Below are 25891 nucleotides of genomic sequence, written 5' to 3'. Positions count from 1 at the left end.
TCTGTTTGGTTTCTTGGCGAAGATCGCACGAGTCATCGGCCTGGTATCTGCCAATGGTGGTGGAGGCGGTGAGCAGGTTAAACCAGGATTGGCCAAGCAAAATATAGCGAGACACGGAGCACTGTGCTCCGATTGGTGGAAAACAAGCGGAGCCACGTGTCCCGGACCCCTCCGTCACGGCCCGATAAATCTCGGCTCGAGATTTTCAGTTAACCACCAACGCGTCCGACAATTTGAAAATTATTCGCCTCCAAAGTGCTTTCCTTAAATCATCCCGTACTTACTTCAAGAGATTAATTTGGAGAGTCTGTTGTTGGATAAACGTGTTTCCGGGGAATAACAGCTCCGTTACTCGGCGAATCTCTTTCTCCTTGACGGTGAGTAAACAAATAACCGCTTCTCTCCTCTAATCGATCGCGCCAACCGACCGATTAATCTTGCAAATCGACGAAATTTCGATAATTCTCCTCCTCCCCTCAAAAAATTGTACGTAGGAAGTATTTTTCTTTCAACCGAGCACATCTATTTCAAAAGAGAGAGAGAGAAAAAAATAGTGTCGTGGCGAAACAACAAACACGTGTAAGTCTAGTCATCGAACGGTTGGACGATAGCCACGAGCCAAGGTCGCCACGAGCGAAATTCCGTGGAATGCGCCGAATAAAACGTCACGTCATGGATCGTCGAGAATCTACGCCAAGTCTCTTTACTTTCGTTTTCTAGACAAGGTCGGGGCGAAGGGAATTATCCGTTAATCGCGATTATCGATGCAAGATCGCGCGCATGCGAGGGATAGCGAGGGGCGTTTCATCCGGATACTGTTTTCGTAGCAGCTTGCAGGGGTGGGCTGCTCCCCGTGCTTTCGAGGTTATCGTTAAGAGGGCAGAGCGTGTCCCACGATTAGTCCGGCTGATGATACTCTTTTTGTTCGGCGAACAAAACGAACTGTATCTCCGACCTTGATGATACCTCGCGGTTATCTACAATTTCCGCGCGTCTACCTGCATATTACGCCCTCGCACGTCCATGCACCTGCGAGTGCATCAGGCTTTAGTCATTGGACGAGCATTCGTCCGCTATCATCCGTACCCTCTCCGCCTCCACTTTTTTGTCTCCGCTTCCTCGTTTCACTTTTTCTCCTTTGTCGTTTTTTTTTTTATTTTTCTTTCGTATCTGCGCGAGGTGTCAAGGATTAGATTTACGCGAAGTTCGAAAGCTTGCAAACAAAGCGTTTGAAGTCTGTGCGTGTGACATTGAATCGATCTTCTTCTCGAATAAATCTCGTGAAATTTATTTCTCATTATGTCGCATCAATCGAAGGTTATTGCAAAATTAGGATTCCAAATGTTCGAAATCTATGTATAAATCTATGTATGTATCGATTTAATGAACCTAATCCTTGTTTCTTTCTTTGGTTGTTTTACGTGGTAAAAGTAAAGGTGGAAAAGGTATTTTTTTTTAATGGTTAAACGATGTACGTGGATTCTTCGATCACGAAGGTCACTGCGAAATTCGGAAGCTTCCAATGTTTTACTCGTGACCTTGAATCGACAGGTTTAGCCTAATACGACCTGGATTCCGATCACGATGACCGTTCCGCGTGCAGAATTTTTAGAAACGATTCCTACAAAAGTTTTCTCAGAAGATAGTGATTCGACTTTAAAAAGCAAAGTAATTCTCTAAAGATTTCACGACGTTGATCAAGGTTCTGATAATTGTTTATTGTAGGAAAAATTATAACCGCAACCGTTTCTTCGTTAAAATTAATCGATTCCACGAAAAGTATTATCGAGATAATATTTATATACAAGGAAGGATTTATTTATTTGCTGTAACAATTTTTGCGCATTCTTGTTTACTTTCACTCCTCACAAGTGGAAAGAAAATCAAATAAAAGTATTGTGATTACACCTCTTACCCAATATCAGTGTTAATCGATCGCAGTGTTATCTCAGTCCAACAAAAACGAGTATCGATATCGTGGCACGCGATCCACTGACACCACTGACCCACCGCAATTTTTAACATGTAGTGTTTACTTGCCATCTCTCGATCGGTTCTGATCGACGAAAGAATCGGCGAAAGCGCGATCAAAATAGATTTTTTCGTGGAACGAACTCGATACCTACAATTCTATGTTTTCTTGCTACTGGACGACACGAATCAGCGTTTGCGGCCGTCTCGAAAGTTTGCGGTCGCCTCGTTATCGCATCTACAACAAACACCCTCGCGAAACTTTATGTTTCCGCTCTTCGATTTTATGTAATTTCAATTGTAAAGGAGAATAGTCGTGTCCTTCGCAGTTACGATCGATATAATTGCTAAATTGGAAGGGAAACGTTACACTTCCAACTGTTTGGTTACGCAATCGTCTGTATTTAGCCTAACCTTACAATTTGTTTGGCCGTGACGAGTTGAAGATATTCGAAATGTACGAATGGATTATAATTAAGAAAAATATAATAAAAAAAAAAAAAAAAGGATTTGATTCGAAATTTTTCGTTTAAAATTGCATACGTGAAGTGTGAAGCTACGCGTTAAAAATAGATTTAGATACATTATAATCACGACAGTAGATAATATCCATGAGATAAATAGTGGTGTAGATAAATTTGATAAGGATGTGATCATAAGATTGGTATCTTACGGAAGGTTTGATCATCTAGATCGATTTGATTTTTTTTAAAAATTAATTGAAAATTTGCATTGATCGATAATAATTCAAAGATAATAAGTGAAAGTAAACAAACAACAATAACATTGTTATATAACCACACCGATCAAAATTATCGAAATCAAGCGTTGTCGGATCGTTCGAGCACGTCGAAGAAAATACTGTACTGAAACCTGAAAAAAGAAAAAGAAAAAGAAAAAGAAACAATTTCCTCCGACATTGAAGTGTTCACTTATCGAGAAATCTCGTCGTGTTACGTGCGTCCGTGTGCACGTGTCTCTGTGCTTTCGTGACTGACTTCGGTTACACTTCTCGGAACGCGGAGTTCTTTCACTTCGATTTGTACGCGTTTAAAGAGTGGACGCTTTCAGAATTACTAAATTGCCGATATTAGTCGTAGCCTCGCACCTGCGCGATCTATAAATCGTTCCACCGTGTCCCGTTCGATCCGCTTTAGCCCAAGATTAGAAGAGATGTTTGCCGCGCGTTATTGCTCGTCTCCTATCGCGATTATCGCATCCCGTCCTCGATAAGAGTGAAAGCGTGAGTGCTTCTCGTACGGAAACTTGACGTTGCGCGGAAAAAAATATTAAAAAAAAAAAGGAAAAGAAAAGCCAAGAGCAACACGTAATCGAATGTTATAATCTTGAGATTAACATTGAGATTTTTGTAACATCCGTTATTATTATAGATAATGGATTGAGGTAGGATTCTCTTTCGATGTTTGCCTCGAACGACCGTGTTTCGATCCCGAATAGCAGAACCAGCAGAAACGTATTATTATTGTTTGGTCAAGATATCGATAGATCGTATTTTCTTCTTTATTTACACGGGATATTTTGTTTCGTCCAGCTAGCGAATTCGACGGACGCAAACAACAATAGCGTTCCTTCGACACGCTATTGGAAATTCGCGAAAGAATCGTAGAGTTTTTAAGCCGGTGTCGAGATTTGCTCGGTTGTATTACGAATAATCCACGGCCACAGTTTTCCGGCTATTGTTATTCCGTATTTCCGTTATTCTTTTTACTCTTTTATGACCTGGCTTACTGACTTGGCGATACGTAGAAGATTGTTACGCTATTTTAATAATTTCCCACCGTGGCGGACAGGGCCGACATTTGCACAGAACAAGCAATAAATCTGGTTCGATGAACCGGCGGGATAGGGTTAACGCACCCGGTGACCCGATAAAAAATGATAAGAAATGCAATTCGTAACATCAAATGTGATAAGTTGAGTCACCTTTCGGATGTGATTCTCAACCGAGTCATTTTTTTCACTCGCTTGTTTCGTTTCTTTAAAAAAAAAATTTACAACCGAGTAATTTTATCGTTCGATGGATAAAAAAAAAAAAAAAGGAAACATTATTAGATAAATCGCAATAATCTCGTTTCATTATAATATAATACGTTTGAAATCTTCCACAAAGATTCACTGGTTCACTTTTTTACATCGTAATCCAGTTATATCGTATGAAAACAAGAAGAGCACGCGATTTTATGATCATATTATTCCGAATAGAATAAAATTACAGCGAAGAAGATGAAAACGTATTGAAAAATATATTCAACGATCAGAAAACGTTGAAGTACAGTTAAAATAATTCTCCTCCATAATTTTTCCCGACTCTGTCCGCCTTCGACGACCTCGCCGAGAACTTTCATTCGTATCCTTGCATCTTGGTCAATTACTCGTCCAACTGACGCGTTTTTGCTCGATACCCGGCATGAACGTCGCTTAATAACGCTGCTCTTGCTATTAACTTCGCGAGCAATGGTAGCATCCAATACCTATATCGTTAGAAATTGCAAAAAGCGTTTTTTCGTATCTCGCTGGATATCGGCGAGGGGATAACACTTTGGACAACTTAACATTATTACTTATCTAAGAACTTATCATTAGTTATTAGTTTATATATTTCTTTATTTTTCTCTTCGTTATCTATCGATTGATTACAACGATTTTCGTAAAGAAAGAGTTTACTCGAGGATACGATGTTCCAAGTTATCCGCAACATTTCGAATGGAATAAAAACTTGAAACTGGTGTGAAAAAAAAAATTAATTTCGTTTATATCTCCAATATCCAGAGAAATATATATATTTTTTTATCTTCAATAAAAAACGAACGAACTTTTTATTTCCAAATTATTCATACACGGAATCCCCGCACAAAACTTCAATAGGAAGCGGGACGACGGTAAAAGGCCCACCCCTTGCCGTCCCACCACCGAAAATTTCTCCTCGAAAATCAGCACCGTTGGCGTGGCTCCCCCAAATCCCGCCGAATTATCCTCGCTTCACGCCATATTGCCAGAAGGACGATAGCCGAGAAATCCGCGACGAGGTTGATCCGCCGACAAAAGGGGATCATCGTGCACGGTGGAAACAACACGGTGGCGCAGGTTCCTGGATCGGTGACCAGCGTGTCCGCCCACGCGAGGATGCCGGTCGTTCTAAAAATATACAATCCGGTCGGGGCATACGGTGCTACCGGTTTTAAATCTCGCCGCTACCGGGAGCCGATTCAATGCTTTCCGTGGAAATAAAACGAGAGACCCCGTGGCCGGGCCACCGGGGACAGAGATCCACTTCCGAGCGGCTAAACTCTCTGGATCGTTAAGGGTAGTTAGGCGACGCGAAACGAAACGAAACGATGAAAAAATAAAAACAAAGATTTAGAATAATCCTGATAAATTATAATGTGGGATTCAGATTTGTTCGTTTCTCGGTTCGATCGAAGGAAAGATGGAGGTATAGAAAAGATTTAAGAGTAGGCAAGATGATTTAGATTTTTACGTGAATATTGTCGAAATCGCGGATGGATCGTGTATTGAACTGCCTGAGTAAGAATTTATACGATTGTAATAAAAAAAAAAAAAAATGAGAGATACTAGTTAAAAAAAAAATGCAATTTTAAAAATGGCGATATAATAAAAGTACATAGATATTAATATTCGATTTAATAATAGATAGAAAGAGAATATTTCAAAAAAATGGAAATCATATAAGAAGGGGAAAATATTCTGATTCTTTAATTCTTGAATTTTTATATTCAGAATTTATTAACTTTATCAACTGCAAAATACGATGATAAAGTTTCTTTATAATATATTTTCTTGCTTACTTGTTGCGATTAACAATCGATAATTTTCCGATAAGAAGATAACGATTTCCTTATAAATACGAGAGCAGAAGAGTCGGTTGGTAGTCTGATAAAATAGCAAACCTTATCACACAGTTTTGTATAAGTTGGCAAACTTCATCTTCTCCTATCTATAAGTGTTCAAACAATAATTTTTATGTTCTGTTCATATTTAAACAAGGCCATAGAACGATAATTCAATTGGTATTCAGAAGGAATCTGCTTGAAGAAAGAAGTAAGGAATCGACAAAATTAAAACGTTAGTATCTCTACTGTTTCATTTATCTATCATTATCTTCGTTTTCGATAATATTCGATATTAACGTTTCGTCCCTTAACCGTTCGAACGCAAAAAGAAATCAAAGAAACGATAACAATCGCGAACGTAACTTGGTAGCCGTGTAACATTACCGTCTAATTAAGATCCCAATAAAATCTACACGCCGGTCATAAATCACCGACAGACGGACAAATGGATGCGACCGGATGGAAAACTTGTTCGCGTTCTTCGATCGACGTTTCGCCGATCCAATCGATTAATATCTTTTTACGTCCGCGAATTTGATTAAATGCGCGGCGAATGCATGTACTTAGACTATTGAATCGCGTGAAATTGCCGCCTACCTTCGAAATTAAGGATCGATATCGATGTGGTGTACTCCATCGGGATGGACCATCGCGACTTTTCTCGTCGATTCCAGTTTCTATCGTCCGCGGTGGTAATGTCATCTCTCTGTAACGCCATCCCCGATATACGAAGGATATTCACCTAGCCTTTAACTCGTCTCTACATATCTCTATCTATCCTTCTGTCTTATGGATCTCTCTCTCTCTCTCTCTCTCTCTCTCCCCCTCGCTCCCTCTCATCCGATATCCAATGACAATATCTCTGGGTGCCGTTCCCGCCATTAATCTATTCTCCTCCTGTGCCTTGTCGTCAACTTGCCCCGGTGAATGCAGATAATCCTCGATCGTTCGCTGATTCGAGTGGCTCTCTCGCTCGATCGCTTGTTCGAATCGGTGCATCGTACTTAGGATAACACGTATGCGTATACCTCGCATGTTCCTTGCTTTCGTTTGACTTTTTGTATTCGCGGATTTGCAAGTCGAATCGCGAAAAATGATTATTCGGTAAAACTGGTATTGTGAAACTACTAGATAGAAGTTTGAGAATTTGTATAAGGACAGACAGAATGAATTTCCTGTAGTGCGTTAGTCGCAGTAATGATCAAACTCGAGTGTTTTGACGACGTATATATATAGCGATAATTGGTTATAGATTTTGTCTGCTTGTGAATATATTCGATAATATAATTTTAATTTCTTTCATTTTATTTTAAGTTTTTTTTTAATTTTTTTTAATTTTAAGTTAGTAATTAATTAATTAATTATATAAACAAATAATTTAATAGTTTTATATTATATAGAAATTGTATTTCTCAATATAATAAAAATAAAATAATAAAGTGAATACGAATATATATATAATTGATAACATAAAATATTCTATTATGTAAATTTTCGATTCTATTAGTCTTTTAATTTTGTTTTCTAATCCTCTAAAGTGTAATTATTTATTTATTTATATGGTTTCATTCTACAATTAGTAATGTTGGATGTATCATATGCATTGTGAATCAGCGTTTATAGTAAAAGCACATTGTATTCTTGTTTCTCCTCCCGTTTACCCATTTATTGGTCGTATAAAAAATTGTACTTATTCAAGTATCATGGTCCTACGAATATTTCGAATCGAATCTTCGAAAAATATCGCAAAATTTGATTTATTTGTAATTCGGAATCGATATATCGATGTATCTATTTCATGCTTTGTTTCATTGCAAAAATGGCGGCCGAAAGTGTATAATAATTCGATAAACGATACGCAGATATCATTCGAGTTACTCAATAATGATCGTTAATAACTTTACGAAGTCACAATTCCACTTTCTGAAAATATAATACTGACAAAACTCCTTCAACTACCCCCGTGAAGTTGCTCGCAGAAACTACGCAGTTACGCTCGGGTGTCGCTCCATCGTGTCATACGCGCTTTTACGAACCGTTCCGAAGTACATACAAGCGTGTCGTTCGTTGTGTGAGTTCCCTCTCACTCTCTCTCCTGTCGAGATCTCATTGCTACATGTTACACGTTTTGCTTCGCCTATGCCTTCACGAACGTTTCGTATCGGATGCTCGAAAGGAAAATCTCTTATCCTTGAAAGAGTGATTCCTTTTCCTTTACGCGATTTAAACGCGAACGTAATAAGGAGAACAAAAGAAAGATGATAAGGTTAAAAAAAAACATGGCGAACCTGGAAAAATGACGCGCGCTAAAACTTCTTCCGCATCGCTTCCCTTCTTATTGATGTATCGAATCGGTGTATCGTCGACGCATGGAACACGGGATATGATACCACGTTCGATTTTGATTTTCCTTCTATCTTTTTACCCTACTTGACCCTAACCGGTAAATTTACAACGCTACGAACCACGCGCAAGCACACGATCACACATTCGCACAACTCACACATACTCGACCCCACTAGCGACTGTTCTTTTCTTCCTTTCCTCGCATCGTTCGAGTCCGGATGCGCGCGCATCGCTTCCCCACCACAGTAGGGCAACCGGCCGCGCGAGGCAACTATGGTGGGGGAAGTCGGTTGCCGCCGCAAGGCAGAACGTGCGGACCGAGTGGATGAAACGAAAGCACAGAATCATTACCAAGCCAGACCTCGAGGAGTGTAGACGTGTTTCTCGTTACCTAAGCTCAGTCGAGAGTTCTCGTGTCGCTTTACTTTCTCTCTTACACATTTGATACATATACACGTGTGATAGTCGCGCCAAAGAGGACAGTCGCGAGACGCAACGTGTTGTACTCTGTACGTGCATGAGAATTGAACGAAACGAAAGGACGAAGGGAAAGGAGAGAAAACAGATCGTTTCCCTGCTTTCTTCCCTCTCGCGCGGATATTCCGTTTGTGCTCGTATAAGAGGAAAGCGAATTTACGTTTTTGTCGATAAACTTTGAGTGCATCGTGTGTATCTTTCGATCAGAGAACATTGAACTTTGTGCCATCGTCCCGTGGGACGTTTTCGAACTGTCATCGGTGTTTTTCAGTGGAAACTGTCGAACGAGCGATCGCACCGCCGTCTATCACGATCTTCGATAATTGTAGTGAATCTCGATCATCCGTTTAACGGTGTTCGATAATCGATTAAGTTCGGCCACGAACAATTTTCCACCCATGGAAAGTGATCCATTCGAGGATCCACCTTATAGGCGTTTCAGAAGACGTAATTAAGAAATACGCGTCGATCGTGTGCTCGTTCGTTTTAATCGATCATCGTTGATCCGTGAGTAACAATTTTCGTCAACTTTTGTTGGCGTAGTGTTATACATTGACCACGTGCGTTTTCTCTACGGACAATCGGTGACGACAATAGTCTTTGTGGCGACGAACATTGAGCGTGCGCCGTCGAAACCTAAAGTCACGTGTGTCGCCACGAAAATACATTTTGTGTAGAATCGGGAGCTAACGTGCTCGCGATCCCTTGACTCTTAAAATCTTCAAATCACGAATCGATTCTGTGCGTGCGATAATAACAGAAGAGAAGCGAAGAATAGAAATAATTGAAAAGATCGATAAAGTGGTAGTGTTTGATTGACGGACATTGGTTCGATTACAGTGTCGACGAGAAGAGAGCAGTAATTCAAGAGTTGCATCTGCCAATCATCAAGAAATGGCGATTCCATTCGCTCTGCCTTCCGACGACGAAGCGGAAACTCAAACACAGCAGCTGGAGCAATTGATGCTCGATCTATACGCTGCTCTGCAACAGGTACTTCGAAGCAGGACAGCACAGCATCCGTCATCACGAAATCGTGAGTTCAACGAATTTTTAAGACACATTCTCACCTATCTTGAGATTTTCGTCCGCATCCTTACACATCTTACGAGCGATTCATTGCGATGAACAAGTTGTTTTGTTCGTGGCAACAGCCTTTGAGTCTTCTTGAACAAAATGGAACAACCATTATAATCTACATGGTCACGCAACTCGTTGTCACGTGCTACGGGCATTTTTTCTTCTTTTCTCATGTGGCATCAGTCTCATCACTACGATGTATCCATTGGATACAGATAACGTTCTTATTATGGTACTATCCGATGGCTTTTCAGGAAGATGCATTAGAAGACAAGGGCAACCGATTAGATGCAATTGTATGAGACTGACGACACCGTCCGCGAGACGTTTTTAACTACGTCTACGGGGGCTGGTTGTTCTAGTCGAAAAACATATCAAAATGTACAAAAAAAATTTAGTCATTCAAAGATATTAAGCAAGAAAAGAAAAAAAAAATAAAATGTTTAATATAATTCTCATTACAAATATATTAGTTTTAACATATTTACAACATCGAAGCTGCACTTTGATGTGAAAAATTTATAAGTCAATTTTAGTTATTTTAGAAGCAGATGTGATAAAACTGCAACTTTTTTTTTTAAACTTTTTTCTTTTTTCTTTTTGTATTTTGTATTTATTTATTTATCTACTTTTTGTTTTATTATCTACTTTATTTATTTGTTTATTTATTCAAACATGTTCATTATTTTTGTTATACTCATTTTGTAAACACAAATCTAAAATTGTTACTTTCAATAAATTGTGAATGCGTTTGAATTTGTAATACGTGCGACGCAATTAATTTCCACTTCTCATACACAAGGAGCATGGGTACACACACTCGAGAGTAGGACAGCACGTTGCGTATCGAGTAGAAATGCAACACGTGGTTGTCGCGCGGTACAACGCGGATCACTTTCGAGTGGAACAACGCGGCTCTGCATCCTGTTTCCTTTTCAAAAGATTACTTACGAAATTACAATTTTTATCGAATTTCTGAAAAAATCGCAAATCGTAAAGTTCTTTTAATCGGTCAAATCGGTCAATTATGGGAAGTAGATTAGAAAAAAAAATAAATGAATAGAAAGCGAAACAAATTTGGCAAAATTAAGGCGTATAATTTGGACAAGTTCACTTTGTATTCGTTTGTGTTTGTTCGGATTCGCAACGCACACGAACGTGTCGCGAGAGATCGTCGTTTCGTCCAGGTCGTTGACTCGCGTCGACTGTTGTTGCACCATTTGTCGAAAATTCTGATACATTTGACAGCGGTCGTTCACATCCCGTGATTCAGCGTCGAAAAATCTCGGTCCATCGCGAGATGGTTGCGAGATATCTCGACACCTCTCGTGATTTCGCGAAACGAAAAAAGAACCATACAGATTGCGAAACGTTCGTGTCATCGCGTGATTTACATTTAGCCGTTTCTCTCGCGTGATTAATTCGATTTCGGTTTCAATGTCCTCCTTCCCGAGGTCCTTGATCCTCGGACGCGTTCTGACGCCTTTTCCGAGAATTCTTAACAATTTGTATTCGCTGACAAATTTGCATTCGTTTTTTTCGCTAACATTATCGACAAGTGTTATAAATATTAACGTAACTTTGTTTGAAACTAACGACAACTAACGAATATAATAACGTTATCCAAAATAAGATTAGATGCAAGCTAACTAAAAAATACAATAACTTCGTATAATTTGTTATAAATTTAAACAATTTTTATCGCAATTCTAACTCTCATCCTAAGTATCTTATACTTCTATCTCTTTTAGCGTTTACTTTCAACCTTATCCATCGATTCTTCCTTCTCTTCTCCTTGGTTCTTCTCCAACCAATAATCGGAGAAATTCAACTCGGGTACACGACACGACAGGAAAAGATTCTTGCACGTAGAGAAAACGAAAGACAGGAAGAAGGAGGGAGAAAGGAACAAGAGCGAGAGGAGCGAGCCAGAGGCGTAAATTGCGGTAACTTATATTCGGCGCATAATGAAACGCGGGTTTACGAGGGTGCAGCGAGCGAAAGGGGGCGAGTATAACAGATGTAGCGTGGGTGTAGAGGCGAGAGTATGGCAGACGATGTCCGGCCATGACCCTGCACCGCTGCTCGAGCCTCCTTTACGGCGAAAAGAGACGGCGCGGCCGGTCGGATCGACAGGAGAGTAGGAGAGGCAGAGCGGAGGGACGATGGGAGGAGAGAAGACCGATGGTCAGGCACAACACCGGAGTAAAACGCGCCATAAAACGCGATGCAACGGCTCGTTCCCCGAATCTCGGATGTCGATCGTCCACCAGAGATTGTGGTATCGAACGTGAGCCCGTACCACAACGATTGCAGGACGAGCACCTCCGATATCATATCTCGCACGCTTTGAAATAGTACATTGTGTGTATGGCCGATTTTGAAAAGGTTCCTGGATCTTGTTGCTCGTTCGATCGACAATAGAATGATCTGGATGATAAATTTTATCTGTTTTTTTTTCTCTCTCTTTCTTTCTCTTATCGTATCTGGCAGATATCTGGTTCAGATTTGTTGAACGTTCAAGATCATCGCTTCTTGTATCGAACAGATTATTTTACCAAATTTGCCTTTTCCTTTTCTATCGATTCTAACGTTTCCGTTTCTCCCTGAATCTTTGTTCCTCTCGAGCAGGTTTCATTCGAGGACAGGAAAGTGAGGTTAAACTGCCAATTAGCCGAAGGCAGACCTCAGCTTTAAATTATTCGCTCGAGTCACAGTGGGAACCAACCGTAATTTCATATTACTACCATCTATAAAACGGTTCCGATCGAAGGTCAGTGCACCCTCGCTCGCGCGATTAAACGCGGGAGGAAACGCGGTCGGATAGCATTCTGAATTCATTTTGCCTCAGTTTCACGGCAATACGTTCTTAACGAGCCTTTGATCTCGCCGACCATCGTATGAAAGTGTCCCGAAACAAACCGCAAATTGCATCCGGTCGTCGCCGGACCGTATCACTTTTGTTTCTCGAATGATGCAACTTTTCTGCAAAATTTCTCCGTCCCTGTAAACGTATCGTTCCCTCGAATACAATCGCTCACGAATCTCACCACCCTTGCTCGACTCGATAAATCTCGCTTGCTCCAGGAGAAAAAAAAGAAAAACGGATAGGAAGGGATTCTTATTACGAGGTAATGAATTACGCGGCTTCTTCATTATTTTCACGAAACGAAAATAGGCGGTGGCGTGTGTGTTTGAGGGTCAATAACCATAGTTTGCCGGCGCGGTTTCGAGAGAAGATGCAGAATCTGGCGGCGTTGCATCGGAGTCGGGGTTGGTTATTTATAGAAACAGCTGTGGCCAGCCCCGTTCCCGACTCTTCTCCCGTGACATTTGCAGAAAACTTCCACCTCGTCATCGTGCTCGCGTAAACGCGACCACGGTAATAATGATTACGCGCGTTACCCGATCATCCGGGGGGCCTCATTTTTCTTCCGCCTATCTGTTTTCACTCTCGTCTCTCTCTCTCTCTCTCTCCACCTCCACGCTCCTCCTTCCTCTTCCCGTTAACGCGCACGGATAATAACCGTTTGCAGTGTTTTCGTGCGAATCGAGACGCCCCCGTTTCCCATGACACGAACCGATAAGAACCGAATCGAACTCGTCCTCGCGATCGCCTCTCTAATCGGAGGCGTTTAATTTCTCGGTAAGAGAAAGATCGGGTGTCGGTTCGTAAAACGATAGCCCTTCGACACTGAACTTCGTATTATGTTACATTGTCGTAAAGCCTCGGCTGGTATCGGTGCACTGAATTTCGGAGTAAACCTCGCGATCAGTTCCGGAAGGGGAAGCGTTGCAACTTAGACTTTCTTCTCTCTTTTTCCTTTCATTTAAATATTCCGATGTACGTTTCGATCATCGTGGTATAGATTTTGTAGTACAATTTTTTCTTTTTGTATAAAATAACATAATACCCTTCTTTCTGAATTTCTTCCAAAGGAAATTGGTTTAGTTTTTAGTTATTCGATTCAGATATTAATAAATGTTTCGATCGCGGATTTTACGGTATAAATTTTGATTTCTTTCAAAAGGGGATATTCGATTAAGCATTGGTGGATAAAGTTGCGAGAATCGAATGTGATCGTAATCCCAGTGCGATCGTTCCACTCTGAATTCGCTTAATCATGAATTTCCCAGCGGAAGTCCCGAAGACGATCGATCCGGAACATAAGGAATGAGAGCACCGACCGTAGTCTATAGAACTGATGAAATATTGAAAGGAATTCGTCATTGCCGATCCTCGATGCCCGTTTCCTTCCATTCATCCACTGAGCCAGGTGTTATTGGCCGATCTTTTAAAATATTCATCCTATCGCAATCTTCTTTTTTTTTTTCTTCCTTTCTCGTGGTTGCCTCGTTGACTCGTTATCGTCATTGGTTAAGCGAGTCCCCGCTTTATCTTCACGTCAACGAAACAATGCCGTATCTTCCTTATCCGTCAGAACCAGGCTTATTGGATTTTCTTACTCGCTTCTGTTTTTTTTTTTTTTTTTATCTTCGGTATCAACCAATCGATCGACGAGATTGAAGCAGATATTACTCGAGAGAGATTTCCTTTCTTTGATGAATCAAATTAACGCTGTGTCTAAGTGTAACTAAGTTTCTAACGTGATTCTCGATGGAAATATGTTCATTAACGCGCAAAAAGAATTTAAATCGCACGATGATCATTTCCAAAATTATTTTATTACGAAATATTACGAATTTCCATTCGCAAAAATTCGACTAAACTAACATTTTAATTTTTAAACCAAAATTTTCTACGATAATATTTAAATCAAGGTTCTCTTCGTATCTTCTACCTCAGATCGAGGCAAATATCATTACAACACAATTTCACGGGAACAAACGTCGAAACGACGATGGTTTTCACGGATTGTTTTCGACTTAACAAATCGGTTAATTAACTTGCCTTTCGCCAGGTCGACTCTTATCCACGGCGTCGCCTCGTCGTTTTTAATTAAAACTCTAATTATGCCTTTTGCCGCGTGCTTTTCACGGATTTCGAAACGCGCGCAACCCAACCCCGTGGAATCATTAATATTCATCGAGAGACGAAACTCGTGCTAAGCGCACTCGTGCTTCCCACCTCTCCGGTGTTATACATTTTTACGCTCCCCTGAGCGTATTCTTCGTAGGCGGCTCGAGCACGCGTCTCCAACCGTACATGAAATTCGGCTGATTTTATCTGCCCGCCAACCCTTTTCCTTCGATCACCCTTCGCGGCGCGGCCTCGTTTATCGCGGCTCGTCATCGTGATTTTATCGTGCGTGAAGATCGGCCGCTGCCTTTTGCACCCTGATTGCGTCCGCCTCTAAACGAGAGATACTTGCAATTGTTTTTTAAATCAGTTTTTCATTGTTCCTCTTTTGAAAAATTTGCTCAACCCTCGTAACATCGAAATCTAACTAGTTAAATATCGGGTGGACAAATAACAACGATTGTTAATTCCAACATTATTTTTCTTATAATTATATTGCTAAGATTAGATAAAAGAATAAATGCACGGCATCATTTGAGAAGATTAAGAAGTTTCTAAGATGTTCTGTATTCTTTATTTCTTGAAAGAAAAGCAGTTATCATCCCTTTGTATTCCGAGGCAACAATTTGAATTTATTAACTGAAACGATAAAATAAAAATTTATTTTCGAAATTATAACGAAAATACCTGTATCCCACTCGATATTACGAAGGTTAAGTTTCTACTATTCAAGGCGCATGAATATTCATTAGGCAATATTTACCTGTGCGCATTGTGTTTTAACAACTCGAGAGAGGAGGAGAAAAACAAAAACTACTAGTGAAAACAACCAAATCACACTGCAAATATATATCGTTCCGTGCGGACGAGCAATGCTCGCGAAACCAGTTCTTTGTTTCTTCGAATGGAAATCGCAACTGTTCGCTGTAAAATTTATCGATAATACTGACTTCGGTTGGAGAGGACACCGGTTCGAATATTCGTGCGGATTAAACGAGGCGGTGGGCGATGATTTGAAAAATTGCAATACAGGGATAGAGCATTCTCTCTATTGGAGAATTTATTTTATCGCACGCGAAAGTTTAAGATCGTTTGTGGAATCTCGAGCTCCATCCGCTTATAGTGAAATCGACTTCCGCCTGGAGGACTTCTTCACTGTGATTCTCGATTATTAACCACGATGCAGTGGAAAGAGAAGTTTTGATTCGTTTCGACGATTAATATAATCGTCGAATAATCGGTGGCAAAACTCGCAATTTAACGATACAGTTTGATGGAAATAGAACCGTCGAGGATCTTTTTCGAGAATATAGTTTGTAGGAATAGATTTGTTGGGAAGAAATAAGAAGATGAATAATAGTTCATAATACAGAGAATTGTTTTTGAAATGTGGCTTTGTTTCATGATTTTTCCAATCCTTTCTACGATCGTCTATTTCCAATTTACACGGAAAAATTTTCAGTTCACCTCCTCGCAGGGAAGCATGGCAACCAATCAACTACTACGAGGCACGATTAATTCCGCCGACAACGAAATCGCGAGTCACGTAGTCAATAAGAGCGTAATCGATCGGTCGAGCGAGCCACGGGAACGTTTCCTCAGTTCTCCACGACTTCTGCACCGCAGAATTCGATCGAGCTCCGTGAAACCGGTGGACAGAATTTATTGGGTAATCAGAAATCGATGGCCAGCCGCGCCGTGGTGTGCAATCTTGTTCCCTCATTTTCATTTTCTCTTCGTTGCCCGTATCGCGATAACGTATCTCTTGTTTCCAAGCAAACCGCTTGGAAACGATCCTTGCGCGAGATCTCGCTTCGTGGATCGAGAATTAATCGAAACATGGAAAGATCGTTCGATCCTCGACAGGAAAAAACGGAGCACGCCGTGAATCGATTGTCCTCCCGAGGATCGAGAATTACTCGGAACAGGGATCGACGGATCGTTCATAGGGAAAAAAAAAAAAAAAAAAAGAAAAGAATGGAGCACGTCGTGAATCGATTGCCTTCTCGCCTCGTGGATCGAGAATTACTCGAAACGTGGAAACATCGAGTTCGATTCTGAAATGGAGAGCGGGGAGAAGGGATGGAGCAGGTCGTGAATCGAATTCGCGCAGTGGGGAGCATTTATATCGGATTATCATCAGCAGGTTTATAAGATTTCCACGAAGCGTTCCGAAGTCGTTGTGTCATTGGTTTCAAGTAAAACGCAGAATTCGTCGTTTTTGTGAGAAACGTTCACCGATTCGAACAACATTGCCCGAACGGATTGTCCATATCCTGGAGAAATCATCGCCTATTTACGACTTTGGTTCTCTCTTGAGTAGGCTGAACGAGCGATATTTTCTATTACGGGACGGGGAATTTATATATGTGTAAGTTTGATAAGACTGAATTTCATTGCGCGATGACTCATTTTAAATCGCAAAACTCAATAAATGCAGATATCTAATCGATATATATATATATATATGTCTTGTACTTTTGTTGATTTTATTATATCATTTTTGTAACATATATATATTGTTAATCGATATAATATTAATAATCCAAGATAAAAATGTTACGATGATCAAATAACGATCTAATTCTAACATTTGTAAGACTGTTTTCAAGATACGCTAAAATTATCGAACCAATTTAAAAAAAAAAAAGGAAAATACGATCAATCTTTTAACACCCGATAATAATTACGTTTCCGATAAAATATCGAAAACATATCCACTAAGCCCAGTGAAAATTACAAGATCAACAAAAACAAACTCGCAATGTTTTCCCAGCTGCGCCTTATAATTACAAAGCGACCGAACAAATGCAGCGCAATGACTCTTAACTCGGGAAACCCAACTTCCAAATTCGCGTAAAGATTAATTCGCACTTCAGACTGATTGGATTGAACTTGTAACAATCGATTGTTACGACGGCACAGTGTTCCTTCATCATTCCTTGTCTCGTTGTCTTGGAAAAATCTCAAGAAAAATAGGAACAAAAATAAAAAAAAAACCGTGGCACGAGAAGAAAACCACCACCGCGGGTATTTCTACGCGCGCGCGCGCGCGCCCGTGCTATTTTTCCGGTGTGTGTCGCGGCTGCAGCGGCCTTGAGAGGGGTTCTTTGTGCAGTTGAGCGTTCACCACGGCTCACGTATTCTCCGTGTCACGCGCACAGCAACCCGCTCGCACCTACGCGCGCACACAGCCGTCCGAGTGATCGCGCGAGCGCCACTGGGATTACACGTATGTGCATACTGTAACAAGTTGCGTTGCACTTACGCGTACAAAGGGCGCTCCATGTGAGTCACGTGCTCGCATATGCTGCCACAGCTCAGATCCGCTCCCACTCCTCTCGCCCTTTTCCCTTCCCTTTGACATAACGCGTACACATTGTCTCCACACTCGAAATTTCCCCTTGTTCCACGTTTTTTCCCCTCCTCCTTTTTCTCTTCTCCTTCCTGTTTTTCCTTCCTCGAGTTCCCTTCCCTCCCCCCCGCAGATTATCTCCGCCCCTCTCTCTCTCCTCGCAACGCATTCCTCCCGTGGACCTCGTTTTTTTTCACTCCGTCTAAACGTTCCCCCTCGTCGCCCGCCATTTCCCCGCCCTTCGTTCCGACCTTCTTCTCGCTCTTTATATACTCGTCCCTCCTCCGTGCGCGTCGAGGCCTTTCGCCTCGATTCCTTTTCGTCGGTTCCTCCCCGCCCCGATCCCACGAAACCGCGCGCGTGCACCCGAGAGGATCCAAAGAGATCGCAACGTGCGCGCGGGTGTTGGCCACGTGCGCGCTGCACTTTTTGCCCCGAACGGGACCCGCGCGCGACCGGCCTCCCTCCTTCTCCCCTTTTACTTAGAATCGCGTAGAATTATTTCGTAGCGTCGTGTCGATTCGAATAGAAATTTTGGAACGTATCGTTGTCCCTGCGTGTCATAAAATCCGCGAAAAGCACTTATTGGGATTTAGGATCGCGTGCATATCGAATCGAGGTTTCCCGGAGCGTAAGTCAGAATTAGGCTGGCTAAGCGTTCGATCGTAAATTGCGAATCTGCGGTAATAAGCGGGTGGGATTGGCAATTACCTGGGGATCGTTGCATAAATCGGTTGTTTTGGAAAAGTGTTTCCATCTGGTGTAATATAATATAGTGACATTTTACGGAGGAAAATGGAGAAGCGTAGAAAGCGTAGTGCGGGCCGGACAAGACTGTTTTGCAAGCGAAGTGAAAAGCGTGGAGATTTCGCGATCGAGCGAGTAGGCGACGATGCGTTGTGTTGGCTCGATGCTCGGTTCTTGCACAAGTGAAAGAGCGGCTCGCGAGAGTGTGGGCCGAGAGTGCGGCTGCGCGCGCGCCGGCGCAAGCGCGGACGTTTACTCGAAATGTCAAGGATGCAACTGCGCGAGCAGCACGGGCGCGCACGCGCAAACGGGACCCCGAGACAATGGCGGCCGGAGGCGCGGAGGAATTGTTATTTTGTCACGCATGGCTTCGATTTATCCGCGCCACGCTTCCATCGAAAAACCCGCGCGTTTAAATGTTTCTGTCAGCCCACGGCCGCGTTGCAAGCGAGGATTCATAGCTCGTCGACGTATCGATGAAGAAAGGGAACTTTTTTTTTTTTTTTCATAAGTCGCTGTTAGATGTTGAAAATTGATCGATCAAATTGAGCTTTTTTTCTTTTTCGATTTGAAATGTCATCAAGCGTTTGAAAGTTTAATACGCTTCGTGTCTGTAAACAGGCTTTTGAATAAAAATCTTATTCTAGATATTTCACAATGATGTAATAACGGTCGGAGATTAATTTGAAGCGTAATGAGAGAGGAGCTCTCCAAGCGATTGAGAAACACTTTTAAAGCTTTTAATCCGTGGCTCGACAATGCAGAAAGGATTAATGGGACTGGTGGATGGATGAGTCAGTGATATAGTCGCGATTATTCATGCGTTCGCGTGATACGATGCAGTTCAATCGTCTTACCTGATTATGTACTGGGCTTTTCGATGCCAATCGTGCTTCCTTCGATCCCCGGTTAACCCCGTCCTCCGCATCGAAAATTCCGAAACAGTTGCACTCGATTTACGAGTTACCATTTCGCGGTTCGTAAAATTTGTCTCGGAAATGTTGCGAACAATGAACCGTTAGGCCTGTTGCGACCAGTGTTTGGGCCTGCGAAAAGGCTTCGTTAAAATTAATTACTATCGACCCTGACCTGCGTTTCGCTCTTAACTCATTCAAATGCATTGAACGCTTCGCTTGGAAATAATTTTTCCTCAACGTATACTTTACGAAAGTTCGACTCGACTCGAAAGTATACGCTGCAATTTTTTTCAAAGATTTACAAATTATTCCGATCTTTGTATTTTCTCATACAATTTTCATGTGAAACGAACTATGAGAAACGAGAAAATTTACGGTATATAGAAATCGACGGACGAAGAAACGATGCAGAGGCATCGAGCAATGGCCAAAATTGAGGTCTACACTGATATACGGAGAGGCTCCTACTTAAAAAGGTTAATTATCGAAGACGTCGTAAAAACGGGCAACCGAGTGCATTTCTGTTTACCGGTTCTCTCAGCCGGAATTACGCCGCGTTTATCTGGCGTCGACGCGAGAGACGTAAAACGCGTGGCCACTTATCAACCGAAAAACTCTTCTTCGGACTTACTGGCGGCGATAAAAGCGTCGAAACACGAGCGTTCCCCGCTCGGCTGTCCGATATCGCGCGTTTCCTGACCGCCAGATACCACACCAGCCACCGCTACATATACGTATATATATTCTCCGCTTCTTTTCTTCCTTTTAACTCCTCCATTTTTCAGAGAAACTCGGCTCGGCTATTGCACGATCTCTGCTATCCGTACACGTATCGTATCGTGTCGCGGACGTGTCGAAATCGCGGTTGAGCGAAGGCTATCGAGCATTGTAAATTTTCAGACAATCATTAGCCAACAATGTCACTGGTTGCCATTAAGGGGCAACACCGAGGTGATCGCTATTGCCGTTGTCCAGAGGCTGGCATTAAACCTTATAAGCAACGCTCTCAGCCCTCGTGCGTACGTAGATCCTAGCATTTCCATTGTGTGACGCAACCCAACTCGCCTTTGCGCCACGATTAATTATCGATGGCAAATCCAGATACGTTGAATACGAATCGGCTGGACCGCGTATTTCGTCGATTACCGTATCGCAACTGCCATCTGTATTTCCAGTAGGCAGTCGGTGAGATCGCTCCGACCGATCGAAACCGCGATGATGAATCGTCGGCCAACTTATCGGATGATCGAGGAAAGTTTGAACTTTACTGGCTGGAGCTCGAGAGGCGGTTCGACGCCGGGATTATCGAGTTTGAATTTTACGGAAGATTTATGAGAGACGATGATGCAGGATTGACAAATCGCGGCCGATCATGATTAGACAGCCACGATGACATCTCGAGATTTGCCTTTCGATATTTCGTCGAACAGGTTTTAGAAAGTCTTTCGATCGAAGGATAGAAACGATAACTATAATCATCGATTCGTTCTTGTATCAAACAAAAAGAAGAAAAAATAATAATAATAAAAGGCTGCCTTCTAATCATATTAATATTCACAGATAATCGATATCGATTTCCATAAAAGAAACTTTCCTTTATCGTTAATTTTTTTTCTTTTAAACTGGTTTTAATTTTATGATCGACGCATACAATTTGCCACAATCTTGCCTCCCGACTTCGAAATTACTTTAATCGTAACACGTAGGTTCGTTCAAAGAGGATAAAATCACACGCTCGTCTGTTTTCCAGATCGGTTGCCACGACGAAGCGGTGACGACCGACAACTGGTGGTCCTGGTCGACTCTGATCTGTCCCGATTGCCGCTGCCTGATCTCGTGCTGTCCGCCGTGGAACAACTTCCGCCTCCGACGCCCCAGGTGACGGTGTCCGCGCCCAGCAGCCCAACCAGGGACGCGGCGTTCCAGTTCCCAGAGTGCAGCGGGGACGAGAACGGTGCAGCACCGGTGCCAAGCCCAAGGCCACGACCGCGAAGACGCAGGCTCGCCTCGGAGGGTGGTGGCGCTACTACGAAGAAAGGGCCTGCCACCGAGCGAATCTGCAAGAAATGCTGCGGCCACTTGGGACAGGCCTTCAACGAGAGCCAATGGGCGAGCGTAGGCGCCAACCTCAGGAACATCGCCGACGACTTTCATGCGTCACAGACCAAGGTCAGTCGATCAGGCTATTTAATATCAAATCTTTCGTTCGTTCGAATTTATTTTATTTATCCCCCCATGTCTCATTTTTCGATCCATTTAATCTTAATGCGAATATTTTCTCTCTAAATTTAAATCCCCAAATTATTTAATAACAAGGGGTAGCTCGCGTTAGCTGTTTCGTTTCTAACTTTTCGACTATCAAGGCTTATCCTATTGCCAGAAAGCAGTAACGTCAAGCGTTTACGACGCGAGGAGAGAGAGAGAGAGAGAGAGAGAGAGTATCCAGGTGCGAAATGCACGGCGTAAAAATAATTGCGTCGCGTGCTCCCGCTGTCAACAATTCGAGCCATCCCCATCGAGCTTTTTCACTCGTCGTAAAGTCACCCTTGCAGCGCGGCTGTTATAAAACCACGCGCGAATACGCAGATGCCTGCGAAGGGACGCCTGTAAAATAGAATCCTTCCATTCTCCTCCCCCCGTCCCTTTTTACGCGCTCAATTTCTTTATTAATTTCACCCTCTCGTAACTCATCCGTATAAAACGCACCACATCCACCTACTACCTAAGAGTTTTCTTCTTCCCCCGATAAAATAAAATTCGATACATTTCCGTTACGCGGGTTGTGATAATAGCAATTTCCCGGGAAGGTGGAAGAGAAAATTCCATCGCTGCTACACGATTTAATGGCCCCACGAAATGATTCAGTGTCTCTCATTTCCACCACGCGGCTCCTCTATCTCGGTTTGCGGAAGAAAGGAGAGAAATTGGCGGGCGGGGCGGGCCATAAACGCGAATTTAGTTATATCGGTGGCACCGACCGTGTCTCACGGGCGCAATAAATATCCACGCTCGCCACCGTTAAGACGTCTACTATTGCTCCCACCGTGTATGACCCCACTTCATCACAGTTTCACCCGCCCGTATCCACCCCGTCCACACGTCCCTTTCGATCGAATATGTATCGGGACGATGGCCCCGTTGATTTTACGACGCATCTCTGTCGCGGAGAGGTGAGAAAAATGGAGAACGTTGGTTTTATGACGGTTTTACCATTTTTATCAGAGGATGAAATTATTGGCGCGCGCCAATAATTGGACGAGTCGTAAACGAATCACGGATGTTTCTATTCGAATTGGACGGAATTTTTGCGTGTCAAGAATTTCGAAAGGTATTTCAGGGGTAATCTTCTTTTCGTAGCGAGAAATAAAAATTGTTGGCAATCGAATAGAATAGTTTTCTCGAACGTATCGTTGAATCTAATCGTTGCCATCGTCTCGTTAATTTAATTTCCAACATTGGATCAGGCATAAAAACGGATCTAACATTCAAAACTCGTGGAAAGAGAATAGTTTCTCCGGGGACGCTCGTTCTTTTCACTTACGACGAGAGGATCTTTTCGAGATACGTAAAAGGAGAATCTCTTTTCTTCGAGATTCCCCGAGATTTGCCACGATCGAAAGAAAGGAAGGAGGGGAAACGGAAGGGGGACGAACAAGGGCGATCCTTTATCCACCCGACTTTATTCGCTTTAAAGAGATCCAGCGCGTGCCCAGCGTGATCCCGCCAACGTTTAATTATTGCTGGTTAAACGGCGATAATTGAAAGGGGGTGTACGGATCCGTGAAATCGAAGAAATGTCTCGACCTCGTCCGTTCGTTCGGTTCGGTAATTCGAGGATTCGAGACTTGTTGATATAATACGAATCGTGGCGGATCCTCCGCCGGGGGAATTGTCTCTAAGGAATCCTTGGCACGGTGTTTGCCCACCCGGGGAATCCAAGTGTCAGATTAATCCGACGATGGATCCGAGAGAGATGCGTCTATCCTCTATCTATACAAGCTTGACTCGTGTCTTCTGCACGTGATCCTCTTTTCTTTGGATAGCTCAGGATCTCCTCTTATTATTATTGAGGGGACGTTATTGATGCGGTGAGAGCAAATTAGAAATAACAACGATAAAATTTATCGTTAATTAATTGTAACGATTTCATATTGTCTTTTCGAATTTCATTCCATTCGGAAGAATCGATCGTTCGTCGAATGTCGTCGCTTTCCTCGAGCGTTTCGAGGGGTTCCTTGGTGCAGAAGGAAGTCGAGTCGATCGGAAAGCGCGTGGTCGAGCGTAAGTTACGATACCCCGTTCGTTCCCCATTCGTCATGGGAAGGCACCGCTTTACATATGCATGGAGAGTAAGCGAGCATGTAACGGCTAAGTGGTCACATCCCCTTACGTGAAAGTTAAGTGGGCATGGCAGCACGAGCCGTGGCCACGGGCCGAGAAAATTATCTTCAATTATCTCGTGCAATCATGAGCCCTCCTTCGCTCTCTCTCTCTCTCTCTCTCTTCTCGTTCGCCATCTCCTCTTCGCTCGCCAACCTCCTCGTGATTTATTATTCGAGGAAACTATTCCTCGTTCTGCGAATTATCGTTTAAAAATGCAAATTTCAATGAATATCAATTATCATTCGGGAGGAATATTTAATAATTCTCGTTCGAGATCTTAGAAAAAAAAAAAAAAAAGGAAAAAAAGAAAGAAAGAAAGGAGAGACAAACATCGAAAAATCTCGTTTCAAGAAACACCAGTTCTCCCGTTCCAGGAAACCGCTTCGAAGCCATTCGAAGCGGTAACAGCGAGAAAATTACTCCAAGATAAAATATTCCTCCCGAGCTCGGCTTAGAATTTTCTCGAAGTCCGTGCGATTTAGTACAGTTAATGAAACGTCGTTCCCCATCGACATTTATCGATTATTCGAACGATCGACGCGCAAATTGATACATTAGAAGGCATAACGGGTCTTTCGGCTCGACAACAGCATCCTGTCCGCCTTTCTTGCCATCGCTGTTCGCAAGAAAATCGATGGGGATCCCTTCCGAGCCACTCGATCGACCGTTTCGTTCACGAATCGCGCCTTGTTTCCACGAGAAGCACGAGAAGCGAAACGAAGCGTGGATTTTTATCGTCGCGAGTTCACCATCTCGCTACCTACCATCCCGAGAAAACCGCAAACCTCCGTTGTCTATTGACTTTTTCTTACGTAGTTCCGACGAAACGTTCGATTTACACGCCGCGCAATTACAGTTGCACAACAGTTTGTCTTGGTTACCTACGGTAGTCGGTGGGGTTGTTGTTTGCTTTTGCACGCAACTTACGACAGCTGTTTGCGATTATCTGCTTCGAAATCTTTCTCCTTAAATTCGATTCATATGGATTACGGATAGTTAAAGAAAATATTCTCTATAAGTTTATATTCAATTCATATACATAAAAGTCGGTGGGAAGTTAAATCATCCGATGGATCATGATCAGAGATTGCCAATTTAGAAAAATAATTTTTTTAACCATCAAGGAATGATGCATCCAAGTTTAATTGGATCGGTATCGAGCGTTTTCCAAGTCGATATCTTAAATCCAACGTCGAGATCGAACATTTCAATTATTAACCGTCACTAGCTTACTCGAATTAATGGAAGTTAAGAGAATCCTAAATCCTCGCGTCGAATCAAAGCGTAACGCGAACTCGAAAACCGGAAAACCGGAGAAAAGAGGCGGTTGCGGCAACGATACTCGATCGATTGCGCAACCGGTTGCCACGAACAATTAAAATTCATCGGGAACGATAAACGCCGACAACGTAATCCTTGCGACCGGGTCGCGCATAAATTTCGCGTTCGACCGGTGAACGAAGCGCGAGCGAAATCGCGCGAGTATTATTGGCCAAGCGCCGCGCGGTTCAGGGCGTTCTCTTCCGGGCCCCGAGCGATACAACGTGAAACCTTTTCGCGAATATATATATATATTCCACAAATTGTCGAGAGAGAAAGTGCACGCAGAGTGGCAGGTGGCTCGACGATAACGCTCGTTCACGCTTCCTCGAAACGCGATTCCGGAAAACCAGCTGACACAGAGCTCGATCGAGATTGGGAGGAGGAGAAAGGACAAGGCGCGGAGGGGAATAGGGACGCTATTAATTGACGAGGAGGAGGA

The 25891-nt window shown here is 42.6% G+C and overlaps 1 protein-coding gene across 3 annotated transcripts in view; it reads left to right on the top strand.

The window, feature by feature from the left end:
- The first annotated feature begins 251 nt into the window (after positions 1-251).
- The window catches only part of LOC100864062 (uncharacterized), a 38303-nt gene continuing 12663 nt past the window's right edge, over positions 252-25891 (top strand). Inside the window, exons 1-3 of one of the 3 annotated variants that reach the window (XM_086906975.1) lie at positions 252-377; positions 9507-9702; positions 21497-21915. In XM_086906975.1, coding sequence (XP_086763101.1) covers positions 9561-9702; positions 21497-21915 — 561 coding nt within the window. In that variant the 5' untranslated portion in view covers positions 252-377; positions 9507-9560. Of the gene's footprint in view, positions 378-5686; positions 6076-8532; positions 9703-21496; positions 21916-25891 lie in introns of those variants that run through there. The other 2 variants (XM_012483410.3, XR_015291732.1) reach the window with 2 other exon arrangements.

The sequence above is a fragment of the Apis florea genome, unplaced genomic scaffold, assembly GCF_048593485.1.
Source record: "Apis florea isolate Af1SG1 unplaced genomic scaffold, ASM4859348v1 contig_2495_pilon, whole genome shotgun sequence".
In the NCBI taxonomy this organism is placed as follows: Eukaryota; Metazoa; Arthropoda; class Insecta; order Hymenoptera; family Apidae; genus Apis; species Apis florea.
The sequence above is the reverse complement of the archived record's forward strand: the minus strand, read 5'-3'. Positions and strand labels throughout refer to the sequence as shown.